Source organism: Chelonus insularis, unplaced genomic scaffold (genome assembly GCF_013357705.1).
Source record: "Chelonus insularis isolate UGA/USDA-ARS -01 unplaced genomic scaffold, ASM1335770v1 contig_160_pilon, whole genome shotgun sequence".
In the NCBI taxonomy this organism is placed as follows: Eukaryota; Metazoa; Arthropoda; class Insecta; order Hymenoptera; family Braconidae; genus Chelonus; species Chelonus insularis.
This window is the reverse complement of record NW_023276401.1, coordinates 469,184-488,745: the sequence shown is the minus strand read 5'-3', so window position 1 is coordinate 488,745 and position 19,562 is coordinate 469,184. Positions and strand designations below refer to the sequence as shown.

Below are 19,562 nucleotides of genomic sequence, written 5' to 3'. Positions count from 1 at the left end.
ACGTGTGCCAAGGTGATACGTGTGGCTACGTTCAAGTAGGCGCGAGATCGGCCCAAGACCCACGCTGGTAATAAGACTAAAAAAGCAACGAGCTGAGAAGAACACGAGGGTATTCGAGTAGTCTCACTGATGCCCGCTTGAATCCATATCCAGATTGGAGACTGCGTTAGAAACATGTTGCTATTTTAATCACGATACCATCAAGATTCTCATTATTTCTCTGGATACTTAATACCCCCACCAAGTATTTTTGCTAGCCAGCCAACAGTAGCATCACTAAATTTACATTATCATACGATTTATCAGAAAAGACAGATTTTACGTGGCTCCAAATCTCATGCGAAAAGCTTTGCCTTTCATCCTACACTCCTCTCTCTATGGAGTATATAGTGGAAAACGAGATAGTGGATGTCGCAGTCGCCCACGAAAATGGGTTACTCTTCTTCCTTTTCACCCACTCTCTACACTCTAGGGCACTTACCATTAAGAGCACTGTCCGCGACAACGGCACATCCAATTATAAGTACGAAATTCATTGTTCGTTCCGCTTCACACTACTACTTTCTCGCCTTGCTACTCACTCACCCTATGCCATTCGTTGACTCTTCTCTGGCAAAAGGCTTGAACTGTTGCCAGCTATTTGAACCCACCGAGTTTGTCATGGAAACGCTTGCGGCGCCAAAAATTCTACGATTCTAAAATTCTCCATTAAAGTATTTCAAGTGTGTGCTATCCTATCATCATACCCAACACATGTTCTTATCATGTGTGTACATCTCCATGAACCTACGACCAATCAATATATTGTTTTGCCATTACTACTATTCCTTTTATACTCTTTCAAAAAATATCGAAATTCAAAAATAAAAACAAAAAATTCCCTTCTCTCTATAGTACATAGTAATTTTTTTTTATATCAATTTAATAAAGAAATATATGAATCTTGAAAAAAAAATTTATTACAAGATAAAAACTCTTAATGAGTGTGGATGAGTGCACTTGAAAGCAACTCAAACATAAAATAAATAATAAATATTTATTTAATTAAAAATGTTTGTAGATAATGCTTATAGGTTCATTAGATGATAATGAAGATGCACCTTGCAGAACAAATATCTCGCTTTTATAGGGGTCTTAATGAATTAAGATATTTATTTAATAGCATCAATTTCTGATAACTGAGAGTTTATGTGGAATTTAATCAATTCATTGACGGAATTTATCTCACCTTTTTTTTTTAATTCAGTAAATTAGACTTTTGTGAGTTTTTAAATCTATAGTTTATTGTTTTAACTACATGTTGAAATGTTAATTGCACTTTACCTGCACTAAAAAGCTATTGTAAAAAATAATGAAGACTTATTTTATTGAAATTTAACCAAATTATGAGTGCAATATGTGTAAGATGTTTCAAATTTAAAAGTAATTATCTATAATTAGATTAAATCATTAAAAAAAAAACTCTATGGTGAATAAAGAAAGCTTTATTTTATTTTTAACTAAATTTAAAATTTTTTTATACTAACAAAAATAAAGAGAAATAATGTCTTTCATGAAAAAGTATCGTCAAGAGTCAATGAAAGACAATTTTACAATTACTAATGTTCCTCATAAAGTTTAATAAATAATACCATAGAATAGTATTAACTAATTTTATTGAAAACCATTATAACATAAACAATTATTGAAAGAAAATGATCATGCAAAGCCCACGAAACTAATAACTCACTTCTTCCAACAATGACATTTATTTCTCCATATTTAACCATCCCATTTGTAAGCCCTAAAAAAAATTCACAGCGTGTAATACTCTTAATGGAAACTCAACTATCATCTTGGATCATGTAAAATATAATCCAATAGTCATTTAATAAAAAGAAAAGGCATAAAAATTAAAAAAATATTATTGCATCAAGTTAAACCAGCTGCATGATGGTGAATGCGTACATATATAAGATGATTGGTAATGGTCTCAGGAGCAGTGTACGCACATGTACAAGACGATGAATTGAACCGAAGCATTTGAACGAAGCCGAGCTCGAGTACCTATAACCGAGATTAAAAAATGAAGAAAAAACGTAAGCAGGCGCGCTGCGGCGTCCTCGCGGTTTATATCAGATCCCGTGATGAACGTACGTGACTCAACTTTGTTTCGAAGCACTGAGAAGGGCACTATTTGCATTATTCCCCCGGTCGTATACGAAGCGGCAGAGCGCAAGAACGACCACGCTAAATTACCATGGTTCAGCGATATCGCTACGAAGCAGAGATCCTAAGTAGGTGCTTGTAACACACGTACCGTCCAACAGCACGTAAGACCGATCACCTTCGTAAGTCCGAAGGGCATCAAGACACGAACGCCGATTCCTGTGAAGCTTTCGGTCTGACAACGAGTCCACAGGGAACTCATGTTACTACTCCTTATAATGCCCATTTACTCACCGGAAATGTGTGAAAACTCCATCCTCTCTCCTTCCAAATGATATGCCTTACACACCATCTACCATATCATACCTATAACCAAAAAGGGATTGCCAAGTATTTCCCACAACTCTAGATACGCGTCTTCAGTATCATGGATCCATGTTATTCAAATGAAAAAAAAAAGGAATCTCGTTAATTTTATTTTTTCTCACAACCTCAAATAATATGATGGTACTATCAACCCTGCTGAGTATCATACCCGCATTCTATCTGTTGTGTCGTATAATGTTTATATCCGCTTGGCTTCATGATGGTCATTATATAGCTAAACCGCAAGTGCATTCTCTAGATGTAGTAAAACCGGTGGTCGCGTGTGTGCGCCCGCACACAATGCAGTTAAAGAAGAAAAGAGAGTGAAGAATGCCAATGAAAAATAACAAAACAACGTGTGGTAAATCGTCAAGAAATTATGCATTGACACATTTGTTGGTTTTATTTTCCTTCGCCTCGTTTCCTATTCACTATTCTCAATTGCTGGGAATCAATATTGTGCCGAGTTGGTGGTTTTTTTATATTACTTGAGCTTTTCTGATTGATTCTGAATTTATTGACAGATGAATTCAATTATTAAGTTGCAATAAATAACGGTGTAGCTTATTTCATGGCGTTAAACATTTATTATAGTTTAGCAAATTCTTGCTAAATTACTTTAATCAATCAATCCTTTAGAATTTCATCTTTTCAATTTATTTTTTAGTTGACAATCAAAGTAACTACTTTTTAAAATACTAAAGAAGTCTTTATACTGAATATATTTTTATTATTAATTTGTTCAAGTAAATTATCCAATATTATTAATTATTTTCCTGATAGTTGTTATTATAAAAAAAATTAATGCATCAGCAAAACGTGATGAAGTAAAATTTTTTCACTATTTTCTCCTTCATCAGCATCCCAAAATCTATCTCAAAACGTTGTCCAAATACCGTAGTTTCTGTTACAAAGCTATTCCACCATTATTTACTGACTCTACTAAATGAACCACTTGCTTTCATTTTTTGTTTAATATAAAACAGACATATTTAATTTATTTAATTTTTTTATGTAAATAAAACAAAATTACATATCTAGAGACTGGTAGGTAATTCATTTTAATAAATAGCATCTAATAATTTTAACAAGAGAACTTAACAATGTTAACAAGTAAATAATAGATATTTATAATAAATAACACTGCAAGTAGGCAAGTGTTGATGGTAATAATTTAGTCACATGGTAGAAACTTGAATCCTAAAAACCCCATTCCACAGCACACATTTTCTAAATTATTACTCAAGTTTAGCCTGAAGATGTAGGAAATTGTCCTGAGAATAAAGGATTTTTTAGAAAATTTCTTCTCTAACTTTCCATAAAATGTCCTCAAAACTTTGAGAAATATTCTGAAAGAACTTAGAATTTTTCTAGTAATTCCAATAGTTTTATAAAAATTTCAAAAGCTCTAAAAATTGTTCAGCAATTCGATCAACCAACTCATGATTCCTGATGCTCTTTCAATGAATCAAAACCTGACTTTTTAACAATTAGTTATTCATAGAGAAAATATAATTTGAATAACAGCTTTTTCAAATAACAAACAAGAAAGAAGTGAATGAAAATGAATGGAAAGAGAGTATGCAAATCAATGAGAGAAGCAAGAAGTGATAGTTATGATTATGACTGTTCTTATCTTATTGTTTAAGTGATATTTAGTGTTATGCTTATGCAATTCAACCAACTCCAAGTTCTCCTAACTCAATACAAGCGCAATAGGTATACCAACAAATTAAAGTCTAGCCTAATTATTTTTAGAAAGTTTCCTAAGCTTATCTTGAAGCTACTTATGCATTGTCTCATAAAGTTTCTTCAACTCAAATGTGACAATTCAGTGGAAAAGTCTTGAGAGTAGTACACAGCAAGTTAGCGAGTAAAATAAACAGGTCGGTATCATAAACTGCAGTATGGGTGACTAAGGTTGTTCGAGGCAATTAGGTTGGAGAAAACACATGAACAAACGTATCAAGAGATATAAAGAGGACTTTAAGTACTGTAGAGCTTACACCCTCGACATCGTTACGCGGCTATGTATCGAATCGAATTTAATTCCATCTCTTGCCTCCAGTTATCTTAACCATGTTGCTGCTTGAACGTTTTGCAATGTCCTCGCCCACGTTCTGCTGATCATGGTATACACAATGTATGCACACACAGGATACACATAATAAACCAAGTCAAGACTTTTACCAGTGATTTATCTTTTCTGAAGGATAATCTTGTTCATCAACTGTCAGTTTTGTGAATAGAAATGGAGGAAAGCCACGACATTACGTGTCAAGGGATAGCAAGTGAAAGAGGATGAGGACCAACCAGTACATGGATATAAGAGGGCTATTTACCAGTATACCTTCACTGTCAGTGAACAATAATCGCGGAGATGGACTTGAGCTCGACCACTCGAGGGTAAGTGCACTGGAAAGCTGACAGAGAGACACGAGATTGTAGGATAAAAGCCCAGTAAAATGCTTCCGTTCTGAGAATTAAATGGGATAGTGACCACGTTAATATCTATTTTCTATGGTGCTAGAGAGTGGGCGAATGCGAAAAAGTGGCACTGAGGGGTATGTAGAAAATAAACGACATGATCAAAATAAACAGGTTCAAAGTGCTGCGAGGTGAGTGCGATGGATGAGTAAAGTACAGAGACTCACTCACGTACACAGAAAGCCAAAGATACGAATAAAATATAACTGGAATACGTGTATGAATGTATAAATAAATGATAAACCTACACAGAATAGCCGAGAAATACATCTCCCTTTTCTTTCTGTTTGACAAGATAGCTTTAGACTATCTACAAAGCATCGATACAGTATGGGCAACGAGTTCGAACTAAGATAGCCCGAACAGATGGAGCTATAAGGACGGTGATATGTAAAACAATAGATACGATTGCCTGTTTCTTACTACCGGGTTCGATGCTCCTAAGCTGTGCCGGCTTATGTATACATCTACTTCGACATGCTTGCACTTTAAGCTGGATAAAATCAATAGGAATATATAAGGAGTGTGGAAGAGTGGCAAAGTATTATTCAGCAAGATATGTTTGCGGAAGCTCCACGTCCATCGCAATATCAAAGTAGGTTAAAACAATACTTTGAATAACGAAATGAACGAGCAAACGAATCAGAAGTTTAAAATCCAGCAGGTGGAGGGTCTCTGCTCCAGTCAACCCCCCAACAGCGACAGTTGGGAGTTTCGTTCAACGAGTTGGCAAACTGTTTCTCGCGTTATACCTTCCCTTTTTGACTTCCTTTTCTCTCCTCTTCTCTCATGTGCAATGACCGGTCTTTTCATACCCTGCAAAATATATATATGCAAGCAACTCCTTGAAAAGAATTCGAGCCGTATTTCCAACCGTTCCTCCCTACATACATCCACCATTCCTCCTCGTCTCTTATACCTTGTACCAAAGTGCAAAGCCGTGATTTTCGCTAAGCATGTATGCGTTGCTTCCCGTTGAAGCAGTTAATTCGCACGAGAGCACATTCCCTGCTATTTTTTACCTTTTTTTTCGCGTTTCAACCACCTTTCCGCAGTTGTGCTTTATCTCTATGCTTTACCTCTCTATACTCGCTCAAACCACATTCGCTGAAAACCAGCTTCTCTACTCGAGAAAGTCAAATATTCAGACCCGAATGCTATCTTGCTTTTCACATTTTTCTACCATCCGGTGACCTACGCATAAATCTTTTCTTCAGATACCCTTTTCTATCCCACGACCTCTATTACGTATGCCTCTTGGAAATAATACAAAAGGTGACATTTCTATGACTGAAATAGTGGAAGAAAATCAAAGACAAAAGACTGTCGATCACCCTAGTTTCCTATAGTACACATTCGGAACAAAGGAAAAACTTTAATGGATTTTTTTTTCGTTTAAATGCTGACGACTAGTTGGAAATCGATTTACTTGCTTGATAAAAGCACGGAAAACATGGTGATAAAATTTCACATAGTTTTTTTTCCATCATTTTTTACTTCCCTCTCTCTCTTTTTTTTTCTCCCTTTCTTACTCTTGTTCATAGCTTATTTTTACGTTTTATAATTTTTCTATCGTACTTTGTGCGTATCGACAGAATATATAGATCGCTTAACTTTGAAACAAATGGAATAGTAAAATGAATGAATACCAAATTGTAATAGATTGTAAGAGAAATTTTACTGGGCGTTATTTCACCCATGAAGAAGTATGACTTGACCAAAAATTCTGTCGTAAAAGAAAACGACTTTATGGGAATAATGCCAAAATATATTTGTGAAATTAAGCGACAAAATTTGAAGAAAAAAGACGATCATGATTACTTAAACAATTGATAGGAATAATTAAGAATAAAACTAAAAAAAAAATTAATTAATTTTAAATAAAACGTAGTAAATAATAATAATAATTTTTTTTTGCCTTTCACGCGAATAAAAATAATTGATGCATTTATTACATACCCCGAGTCCTGTAGTTGCCAGAAGAATAAATTCAAATTATAACGCCTTCGGAAAATGGGTTACATGCGGTTATTCCCACTCAAGCGTTCCGGGACTCATGGCATAATGACTATCGTTTTTTATCCCACCCAACATCCACGCAAAATATAATGGTAAATTTGCATTGAAGTTTGCAGTAACGATGCACTTTAGCTTGTTTAGTTGACAGCTTGTTTAAGCCCAGTTTCAAACTCATCCATTCATCATATTGCTTCACTTACCTGTAACAGTAAACAAAAACAAAAAACATGTCAGAATAATTTTAATTTTAATAGACATTTCGCGAATACATTTTGATAGACACTATAGTTTTGACAGAATTGCTGATTCAATATTTCTGCTATTCTAAACTTTTTCGTGCTTTTAAATTGAAAGGAAATAAAAATATCTATACATATGGATACATCATATATATGGTTTACATTTTTTCTCCTTTTGTAAAGTATATATATCTAGGCATTGAAACACGCAAAAGCAAATCAGCAACCGTTGCAATATTGCGTGACAAAAACCTGCAATTTCAACCAAGTAAAAAAACTAACTTGTATGCGTATACATATATCTATGTATCCATATACATATAAAACCGTCAGCAGTGAGACCAACGACCAATTACGTCAGACATGATAGTTTTTACACTTTTTCTAAATTTTAAACGTTCATTACTTTTCGACAGCCTCTAGACAGTTTTGCTGATGCGGTTAAATTTACCTCTACAGTTATATTCATCGATAAATTTGTCGCACTTCATGACTATTTGTAGAGAATAGGAAAAAATGGGTGGAAAAAAAAATTGTAAAAACATACTAGTTTTTATTATTTGAACACAGGTTTTTCCTTTTTATTTACTTTTTTACACAAAAGAATTTATTTTCATGTATAGAAGAATATTTATCACATTTTCATTTTTTTTTTTGTTCATTTATTTATTAATAGTTGAAAGTGAAAAATATTGCTAGACAATTTTCCTGAGGAATATTTGAATATTTTTTCATAAAGGTTAGATAATAGAATAAATTGTATTGACTGATTTATGTGAGGTGTAGATGGCGAACTGTGAAGGTAGAAAATGCCTTTCAATTCGTTTCGTTTTAGCGAGCGACGTTCACCATACGACACAACGTGGTCTCATATCGGGAGCGACCGCAGTAGAAAAAGGCGACTAGGGAATCAGACGCGTTTTTCATTTATTTTCCGATCGAACGCTCGACATATGTATTTTCCTCGAGATATTTTCCGCTAGAACAACTTGAAAGGGGGGAAAAAATAACAGAAAAATATTGCTTCTATTTTTCTTGCTTTTTTTTCGTCATTCCTCGAGGTATTTTTTGATAAGAGCCATCCTGAGGTACGAATATTGGCATGTTTAGTGAAATAATATTTCTCATATAATCAAGTGAATAGCGTATAGATCGAGATGACGTGAGTTAGGGGACGTTGCGAGAAATGGACGATATATCGCAGCCCGACCATTACACCAAGCCATTAGAAAGCCAACACGAGATAACGAACATTAGCCACATAGCGACGACCACATTAGGTACACAAACGACGCGGAAATCTGTTCTAGGAGGATGTACCTATACATGTACCCACATGAAGACAAAAAAAAAATTTTATTTCACGCGATTTTATGTTAGTAGCAGTAGACTAGACCGCAGAAGTAAACTTATGATAAGACTTTTTATTCAAATTTATTATCTACTACAAAGTTGAATTTATTATTTAATAAAAATTTTTTTAAATCCTCGTGGTTTAAGAAGTTTTTGAAAAATGTCCAAACGGCTGAAAAATTTCTTGGCATTTGCACCGGTGTGTCATAAAAGCCAAGTACGGAGTATAATTATTTAATTATTGCGAATACTCATTCTTGAATCACTCTATTTGGAACGTTGCCATGTAAATATATCCTTACTTTGGAGATAAACAATGCTCGCTTAACAATAGAGCTTTTATAGTACTAATTAACAATAATGACTTTTTAAAAAATATTCAATTCGATTTTTAAACATTTCAATGCACTAATGATGATAAAAATATTTAAATTAATTATATATTTTTAAAAAAAGAGTTGAATTAAAACTAAGATTAGTTAAAAAGCTAAATATATTTTGCTAGCAAAAAATTATCAATATATTCATTCAAACCTATTTATGATATTTCATTTTAGAATATGTATAAATTGGATTAATAATTTTTTACTGTCCCCAGTATTCTATCACGTCAAACTATCATATTACAACACTCAAATTCAACTTGATATTCAAAGCAAAACCCACAAAATTAACTAAAACAATTTTCCACAAAAAAAAAAAACATTCTCCCTAATAAAATATCTAATTACTCCAAAAACAAAATTTCCGTGGCAAGTTAAACTTTGACGGTGGTATAAAAATGTGTGTCGTCAAATAAAAAACAGAATAATTGAATGAAAAAGAAGTTGAAAAAAACTATCAGTTTGATGTTTAAAAAAAGCACAAAACACTGGGGGAATGGAAAAAACGTACAGAGGACAGAGAGTGTAGAGAAATATGAGATTGAAATACGATTCAAAAGGGTAGAGAAAAGTGGAAACGGAGTTGTTGCGTTTTTGTTAATTTAAAGCCATCTCAGGCCTCAAAAAGCCGGATCTCTGGCCCGTACACGTTCGGCACTGCCGGATTTCAGTGGTTTACAGTGTTACGTGTGCCGGTTAACAGAAAAGGCCTGGAGAGGATTATACCTTTGATCTGAACCCAGCCATAATATCAAGGATGAAATATATATTCGTTAGATTCTCTGCTTCTAACTCTCATCTACTCAAACCCTAAAATTATCTTACTGCACCAAGCAAGGATATGTACATGAATCCTCCTGTCTATATACACGTTTATATACCCTCCAAGTATCATATACATATTTACATGGTGATGTTTTTCAATGTATTTTCATAGAGAAATTGACTCTCTGATGACATGAAGTAATTTTATGGAAATAGACTGCAATTGCTCGGGAATGTCTGGATGACACATGGAAGGTAATTGAATGATATCACCATGAAGGTACTTCTCTGGAGAACTGACTGATCACATCTACAAACAGACAAAGACTGTGGCGTTAACAGATACTCGTATAGACCACAAGACCACATGTACTAGGGAAATGTAAATGGAGCGACGTTCGTTTAACCAAACAGAGTCAGTAGGGACCTTGCTGAGTGGTTGAAGAGGTAGCAAAGTCCTACTATAAGCCAACTTAATGGCCATTCTCTTGATGCAATTTGTGTATGGTCATCTTATTCAAAATGGACGGATAATCTAACATATTATTACCTAATAATCTTATTAAAAGCATGTAATTTATTGGAATCGAAAAATATTATATATGAAATCGTGAGCCATTCATTTGCATCAGGATCCAGGCGTTAAGTATAGTGTATAAAATGCTTGGTTAGTTGGCAGGAAGCTTGGTATGCGGATTGTATCTTGGTTCAGTAATAGGACGACCATCCGGTCTAATAAATTCACGCCACACCCCACTTTTACTTCCCGCCTGTCTCCTTTCTCATCCTCCTTTACTCCTCCATCATTCTTGCTACCAAGATATTTCATCGAGACGCATCCGAGCGCAATCGCGAACGATGAATGCCAAAGTCGGTGAGGGAGGATCGTAATAAGGAAAGTTTAAGCGTGGTCGACTCACTGTCCTCAGCGTGCCAGTGATGTCGCCGCGTTTTTGCTGACAAACGTTAATTGCGTTCCACTTGAGCGCACGGATTCATCGAAAAAGAGCTAGACTCCAACGACGCCGGAAAATTCGTAGAAAAAGGGGTGTAAAATTTAATTAGCGGTCTTCAATATCTCAAACTCCATCATGAAAGAATTCTTGAATAATATTTGGAAATTTAAATTTTCTCGAGATTTCTGGCTTACTTTTTTGGCAAACAGGATCATGATTAAGTAGATGAAGTCGACGCTTCACAATATCCACACTGACAATCAAGCTTTCATCTTTTTTTTTTTATCCACATTTATACTTATTTTTCATTAAAAAATAATAATATCTCATATTAAAATAAATAGTTTTAATTTATTTTATTCTCAAGATATTTTTAATTCTAATTAATACTTATTTATTCAATAGAGAAAATATTGCATTTGATTGAAAGTATTTTTAAATGAATTGACAGGTCATAAAAAGAATACTAAAATAAAAATTTGAAAAATGCGATCAATTTATCTCGATAAAGTGTACATGATAAAACTAATTGAATCAGTTCATCTATCTTAATAATTAAAAAACCATTTTTCTACATTAAATCCTGCAATTATTTTTTGTTCATTATTATCATAATCAGGTTCTCTTCTTAACCCTCAGAACCACAACTTACTTAGATAATTAATCTATCCATTAAAAAAAAAAAAAAAATTCACAAAAATATAATTGAAAGATAAATTTTCTAATCATTAAAATAACTCGAAAGAATCATCCATTTAAAACCCGTCTTCTATTTCCTTATGAACAGCTCTATACACAGCTTAATATAAATGAAGTGGATATTTCAAATGTCGTCAGACCGCTTCAAAATTTTTTTTTGCTTCAAAAATTTTCTTTCTTATCACCTACCACCATCATTAAATCAATTGCATCTCATTTAATGAACAGTTAATGAAAAACATCTTGTTTTATAAAATCACAGTCCCGGTTCAACACTAACCCATTTAAATCCATCAATGGATCACAAAAAACCAAAACTTGATTCTAAAAAACTCACGATAAGTCAATGCGTAATTAATAAACCAGATTTGAAAACTAAACCAAACTTGTATATTTAATACTGAAAATAATAACGTTTATCAAATGAGATCAAGTTAATGGCATTATGAATGTTTTTTTGTTGCGTAAAGCCGACAGATGAGTGTTGATAAGGTCCTAAATCGGATATCAGAACACATAAGAGCGAGAATAGGTAGTGGGTAACGGCGTGTTAGCGCTGCGAAGAAACTGCATGAGTGCAGAAATGCGACCATTAAAATATATATACTGACCGTTCCATTCTCGCATGCCGTCGCGCGACACGACTTGCAGGAATTACGACGAAGATAACAGCAAGATAGATACAACTTTATCGCTCCTCGTGCTACCGTGCGCTTGCAGACTCGTGCGCTTCTCTCCCACTGACCACTTCCTCCTTCTCAGAATATATACTAAAAGCACTAAATTAATACCCATATATACCAAACAGACTAAACACTAAATTCTCATAATTATCTCTTATCCTAATACACATCTCACGAATTGTTTTTTACACTGCATTTTGCATCCCAATAATTTTCCCATCACCTTTGACGTCCGAGACATCTTTGTGAATTACTTCAATTTGCATATGCAAATTACATGATACAAGTAATTAATTCGCAATCAGGTACCGTTACTTTGGCTGATAAAGGACAAATAAATTCAATACTTAATATTCACGATTGATAAACAATATTGCATTATAAGCGATATAGAATTAAAAAGAAATCAATAAAGATATCATTATTATATTGAAATGTTATCATTAATTTATTTATGAATTATCTTGGTGGGCTTTTTGTAATCCTAATAAATTGAAGCTTGCAAGGAGATACGAGAGAGTACCGTTCGGTGACCAAATCAAGTATTTACAGCGTCCACTTAAGACCTGTGACATGGTGGGAGTAATTTTCACGAGCTATAGATGTTCTTATCGAAGACAGCTAGTGAGAAAAGCAAGAGAGGTACGTGGCATCGTGTTCTAAAGTTTGGAGCACCTGTTACTCTCTAGACCTGAGCTAGACCGCACTGCCAGCTGGTTACCCTGACAACCGTACATTAAGTTTATCGTATAATTACATCGTGGTCCAACACACCCGCACTATTCTATGCCAACATGTGTCGCATCTATACCAATACCATATTCCACCGTAATTCGCGGTCGATCTGACATGTTCAGAGACTACACATTACTGCTAAAATTCCATACTGAATGCCAATAAAATCAATATATTTAGTGATATTAATGGAGATGATGTTATTTTTTATTATCAATAAGTGCGTGAAACTATTTTATCGGTTAACATTGCTCTTCTCTTAATGCACCTTAAGAAAATGGTTTACCACGAGTTGATCGAGTTTATTAAAAATCGATGGTTGGAAATGAGAGATTATTTCTTTTATTTCTACTGGAAATTTATAAAAAAAATACTTGAGAGAACATTTAAAAACATCCATTATTTAATATTCGATTTAAATCACTTTAATCTATGATGCATTAGAATTTTTTTAAACATAATGATTTACTTGTCAGTTTGTAGAATTAACGAATATTTTATCGTTGGAAATAGTCCAAAATTTTTTGGCTATTCTTTTGATATCAACTGTTTATTAATAGCTAATAAATCTCAACCCCAAAAATGAAAAAAGAAAAAATTCTATGAATATAAATATCGAAATTTTTCCAATAATTTATTGTGCATAATTGTTCACAACGATTACATAATTTTAAAAATAAAGGAATTTATAATTTCGAATATTTGTATAAATAATTCAGCATATAAAAATAAAATGTAAACATTTCTCAACAAAATCGGATAAAGTTTTGATTGATTAATGACCAACAAAAATAATAGCATGTAATAAGCTACAATGTTTTACAAGATAATAACATCAAAATTTTGTTGAAAGATTACATGGCAATTTTTAACTAAAGCTACTTAGCATGAATAAAAAAAAAAAAGAAATCGAGAAATAATCATGAATGCAAGAGGTAGCGTCGAAGAGACGCAATATAATAGTGAGCGGTCTACTTGAAATGCTTCAAGTTGGTATTGGAAACGACGAGAGATAAGTTAAGAGTATGGGGTGGCAGGAGAAAGACTGGAATACAACCGTATAAGACGAATAATTCGAGATTCATCGAGATGCAGCGGGGCGAACGACTTGTAATTCTTTTCTACCATGTAAATTCTTTTTATTTTATTTTTTAACTTCAGACATTTGGAAATAGCTCAGTGGGATAAAAAGTGAAGAGACCCCAGGAATGCTGGGTTATATGGCAATGCAAAGGCATTGGAAAATAAAATAAGTGAAATTAAAGAAAAACAATAACAAAGTAGTAAAGCAAAGAGTCATAGATTCAATGAAGTTAAGTTCACATTTAACATCTGCTGGGAAGGTTAAAATTTCCCTTGAGATTTAAGGAAAGTTATAAGTAGAAAAAGCTTCTCAAGAGACGAGATAAATACGAGAAATGACTATTTAATTTATCTTCATTTTTTTCTCTTATGATAACAATTTATTTATAAAATCTCACCAAAAATAGTTAATTTGAATAATCATTATAATAATATCATTTTCAAAACGGAATGTTGACGGACATTTCAATAAATTATTTCCATAAACTTCATATTAAATTCTACACAGGAAAAGCAAATAATAATTATTCCATTTGCCTTCATTTTAAATTATCTTAAGTAAATATTTCGAATTTAACAGGAATATTATATTAATTTTGCTGTTTTGTACACAATTGAATGAATAATTTAATATCTTCATTGAATACTTAAATATTTAATGCATTAATCCAAATAATCACATCATTTATTAAGTACATATATAAATTTTTTTTATTTTATAAATCGAATATTAAGAAAGAAAATCATTCAAATGTGACAGAAGGTAAAACAAAAAAGGATAGTTGGAAAAATCAGCGCGTCTAAATTGTGAAAAAATTCTTTCACATTGTGTCAAGCAAGTTGTCAGTGTGAGTTTTTGGAGTAGAAGACAAGATTCAGCAAGTTCAATCGAATTTATCTCGTAGGCGTCGACATCCATTTACAGCGCGTAAGTCAACTCGATTCGTTGAGAAAGGATATTTAAATGGGAAAAGGTGACTGCAGTAGTATGTGATGAAGACACTTATTGAAATTCAATCAATTGCCAACTCTTTGTGAAAGAATTTCAAGAAATAATTGAACATATTTATTCCTTCAATAAAATAATTTGACAGTTCAATTTAAAAATAATTGCACCCCAAGAAAATTCTTGAACGATAAAAATAAATTGGACAGTAACAGTAACAATTTTACGTTTATTTATGATCATTTATTGTCCTATTATTGCTGCTGTATGAATTTAATGTCCAAACAATAAATTCATGATTTAAAGCTCACAGATTGCAGCAGTGTATTGAATGAAAACGAAAGGTAATAAAGCTGTGTATACTAATCGCATATGATTTATAAGGCAAAGTAATTAAACATATTAGTACTACACATTTGTTGCTAATAAGTCGAGTTATAAAGTTTATTACAACTCAGAAACCTGTGATGAGCTTTCACTTGAGACACCTAAGAGCATTGGAAGAAACTTTAGTGATGATAAATTAACAGTAAGATTGATTGCTCATGATAATACATTTACACATCTACATACACACATACGATTCCTACATGATATACAATTTGCCCAACTGAATAAATGAAATGGACGATAGAAAATATATTAGCGTGTACTAAAGATCAAAGTTCTTCGAATGCGAAAGAAATATAAAAATAGTTACGTGATGGTACGGCATATCGAGGATGCGGAATATAATCGAGGAAGTGGCGTCAGACTCTTAGCGCGATTTCTCTCGATAGCCATGATCGATTTTTCTTTCTCTCAACACTTGAGTGTGCGGCACGCGACGTATAGTACCCAAGACGTGCCAAAGAGATCCGCACTCAGCACGCGATCTCAGACTTTACGACTGCTGCTTTTCTTTCGTATTATTTTTTTCACACCCAGTCCAATCATTTGCATTATCGTTCGCGAAAAGGACGACGACATTTTCTCTTTATAGCACACACAGACATTCTTATATTGAAATACATGTTGGCTTTGAATAACTCAATTAGCATTAACTAAAAGACATTACATAAGTTATTTTATAAATGACATTTTCTTTTTGCAGGTCTGCTAATTATGCAAATGCAACAAAAGTTTGTGAACTTTCGGATATGGACCGTTTGACGGTAGCTGGCTCGAGTGCATTTCAAACTTCTAAGGGTTTTGATTACTTGGAGAATCATTGTGTTGACGAGCCTGTTAAGCTTTGCGAGTTCAAGAAGCTCACCGGTCGTATCCTCAAGACAGTTGACTCAGTCCACCAAGACATCGGCAGTTCTGAGGACTGTCGTGAACTTTGTCTTAATTCTCCGTTCCGCTGCCACTCCTATGATTATGGTGACACTGGCGACATGGTCTGTCGATTGAGTCATCACTCGAGAGCTACATTGTCTGATATTCAGGTGAGTGTCCTTTGGAAATGACGATCAATTTAAATAATTTGTTAGTTCAGATTAATAAGAATACATTCAGGCGAGATGGAATGACAATTTTTTTTTAATGTAAAAGAAAATTATATTTATAAATAATTAATTTTATTTAAAAGAAATAAATTAAAGCAGTGTTTAATCTTCTTGATAATTAGAAAAATCATTTTTCATCAACTATTTTTGTGTTGGTAATTTATTAATTAAAAAAAAAAAAGCTGATAAATTTTTTGATTGCATTTTTGTTTTAGCAACATAACATAATTTTCCCACACAGATTTCCCGAGAGAAATGTTTCATAATGTTATTCAAAGAAAATTTTTGTAAGAAGCTTAGAATCAGAAATAAGTCGTTTAGAACTAATTGGAAAAAACTTAACCCAAAACATCATCATCAAACTTGAAGCATAATATTTGAAATAAAAATATAACAATATACAAAACTTAAAGTATGACTGAAAAATAAAATAAAAAATCCTCAACATAGCTGTAAATTAACACTAGCTCAATAAATTCTAAAGGTCCATTATAACACAAGAAATATATTCAACTGAAGGGAAAAAAATGAAAATTATTAGTAAAAAAGAGTCATATTTATAAGTTTTAACCTATTGAGTAAGATAATGCATCATATGTATTTTTATGCAATTTACAGCGGATTAGATGCGATGTTACATAGGTAAAAAATGAGTGTATAACTCATGTACAAGAATAAAAAATGACGTCGTTAATTTCTCCAGAATTTTGCACATACCCATCTCGCCTTGAATTCTTCTCAGCTATTCAAATGTAAAATAAAAATTCAATCGACCCAACAATCATCGAAATGATACCAACAATAAACAAAAAAGTCTATAATTTCTCATTGTCTGTCATCAAAGCTAACGGAATAAATAAATGAATGAATTAATGAATGAATCTGTCTCTTTCCCATGTCTAAATTGAATGAATAAAACTTTCAATTCAACTTTCAATCAAGTTTCCATCAGAGACAAATTTCTCGTTGATTAAAAAATACACTAAAAATGTTGGTAATTGAATAGAGCTGTTAATTAATTGCTAACCGTAAATTTCAGGAGCCGTATTTAGATGTACCTGAGGCATCGACCTATGAATTAAGCTCATGTTACAACGTCACGATTGATTGTCGTGCTGGTGACATGGTGGCTAGGATCCAAACTAGTAAACTCTTTAATGGCAAGGTATACGCCAAAGGTTCACCAAATTCATGTGTTCAGGACATCAAAGGTGCCTTAGAATTTGAGCTACGCATGGCATACGACGATCTCGAGTGTAATGTAAGATCACAAGGCCTTGGGCGTTATCTGAACGACGTAGTAATCCAACATCACGACACAATCGTGACTAGTTCAGATCTCGGACTTGCCGTCACTTGCCAATACGATCTTACGAACAAGACGGTCTCCAACGAAGTCGACCTACCTGTCCAGGGAGACATCACGCCCGCCCTGTACGAAGAGGTAATTGTCGACTCTCCGAACGTAGCGATGAAAATCACAGATCGCAATGGTAACGATGGAGTACCATCAGCCGAAGTGGGTGATCCACTGGCTCTTAAGTTCGAGATACTCGATCCCAATAGCCCCTATGAGATATTTGTCCGTGAACTCGTAGCAATGGATGGCGTTGACTCGAGTGAAATCGTTCTTATCGACTCAAATGGATGCCCTACGGACCACGTCATCATGGGACCACTTTATAAAGCTGGCACCTCCGGCAAGGTTAGTTGCTTTACTTTAATTTCACCAACTTATCTACATGTGAATCTACATATTCTAGGCAACTCATTATTATTATTATGATTATCATCAAGTAAACTGTGTACAAAGAGCGTGCTCATTCTTAAACTATCAATCATCATTTATCCTCCAAGTACATGTCGTTATTTCAAAAGGGTGATCGTTATAAACTGCTGTTATGCGTGCAAATTTTTTTACTTTGTACATTTAACTGTTTTTTATGAGGAATAGATAGGAAAATAGCTTTCATCACGCGGCATACCGAATTGATAGAGTATGCATGCAGTCGAAACAATCAAATCGTGAAACAATGCAACAAATTCAAATATACGAGGGCATTTCTGGTGCGACGATAAAACACCACTGATTCTAGCATGTTATATGGCAATAGGAAAAAGCGGGTATGGCCCGGCTCCCACGAACTCAAGCCAATGAAATACGCGCAAGCCCAAGCTGGAAACATAAATCTGCTCGGGCACCATTTACCGTAGGTTCTCCTCAGGGGGTGAGCCTGTAACTCCTTCCTCCCTCTACTACACTGTCGTCTGCACTCGAGGTGGTGGCGGATGGCGAACCAGTGCAAGTTGATTTTATTAACCGACGGCTAAGAAAAACGAGTCCACTTTGAGAGGCAATACTTGGAAAGTACACACAACTCTTCTAACTCACAAGACAAGATAGATATCCACTACCGCTAACGTCGTTGATCTCTCGAAATTCGCCAAAAACTTATCAAGAAAACGTCTCTCTATATCCACCTTAAATGCCAGTATGTCCGTCACGTATAAAATGCCAAAGCTATACTATGAAAAAGAGCCAACGGATCAAAGTACCAGCAGCTTCCATCTCATGCTGTCCAACGAAAATTGCAATCATTTTTCAAACTGAGGGGGCCGAGTCCGAGTATTCCACTATCGCCGACCATTTTCCATTTGCGGTTTCCATTTGCCAACAGGCTAGGTCCGAGCATGCCACTGTCGATTGTTTATGACACTCCTATTCATTCAGATTTACTATCAAGATTTAGTTTTCATTTTTATTTCATTTTATTTTTCTTTCCTTCATTTCACATTTTTCCTTCAATTTTCAACCGTTTTATTTTTATACTTTGATGTAGCAATCATTCCTAACACCAGTAGTATAATCTCCGTAAAAGCTTTCTCAACTTTTTTTACCCTTACATCGCACTGGTCTCACTCGCTCTTTCTCTCGAGCGAGAATCGGCACGATGATTGATTGCCCATTATCAACGGCGTCTATAAGCGCGTGTTAACGCGACCATCATTCATCATCAGCACACGTTTCCTTAGGGTGTGATGTGCTGACGTGGTTTTCCTACTTATAAAACGTTAAAAAAAATGATAATGAAATAAAAATATCAAGATGTACATTGAATTTTAACATATATTATTCCATTAGTCAAATGGATGGTGATTCATTAGACATTACATTTTTACTACTTTGCTAAATGCTCATTCTAAGACTAA

The 19,562-nt window shown here is 33.9% G+C and overlaps 2 protein-coding genes across 8 annotated transcripts in view; one reads left to right on the top strand and one right to left on the bottom strand.

Moving 5' to 3' along the window:
- Atg16 (Autophagy-related 16) overlaps positions 1-19,562 on the bottom strand; it is a 186,763-nt gene that overhangs the window by 154,073 nt on the left and 13,128 nt on the right. The gene's annotated exons all lie outside the window — the stretch shown is intronic.
- Positions 1-19,562, top strand: part of LOC118064128 (uncharacterized) — a 128,622-nt gene that overhangs the window by 104,081 nt on the left and 4,979 nt on the right. For all 6 annotated transcript variants that reach the window (XM_035078550.1, XM_035078554.1, XM_035078551.1 and 3 more), the window contains 2 exons: positions 15,956-16,292; positions 17,392-18,057. In XM_035078550.1, the coding sequence (XP_034934441.1) occupies positions 15,956-16,292; positions 17,392-18,057 (1,003 nt within the window). The remainder of the gene's footprint in view (positions 1-15,955; positions 16,293-17,391; positions 18,058-19,562) is intronic.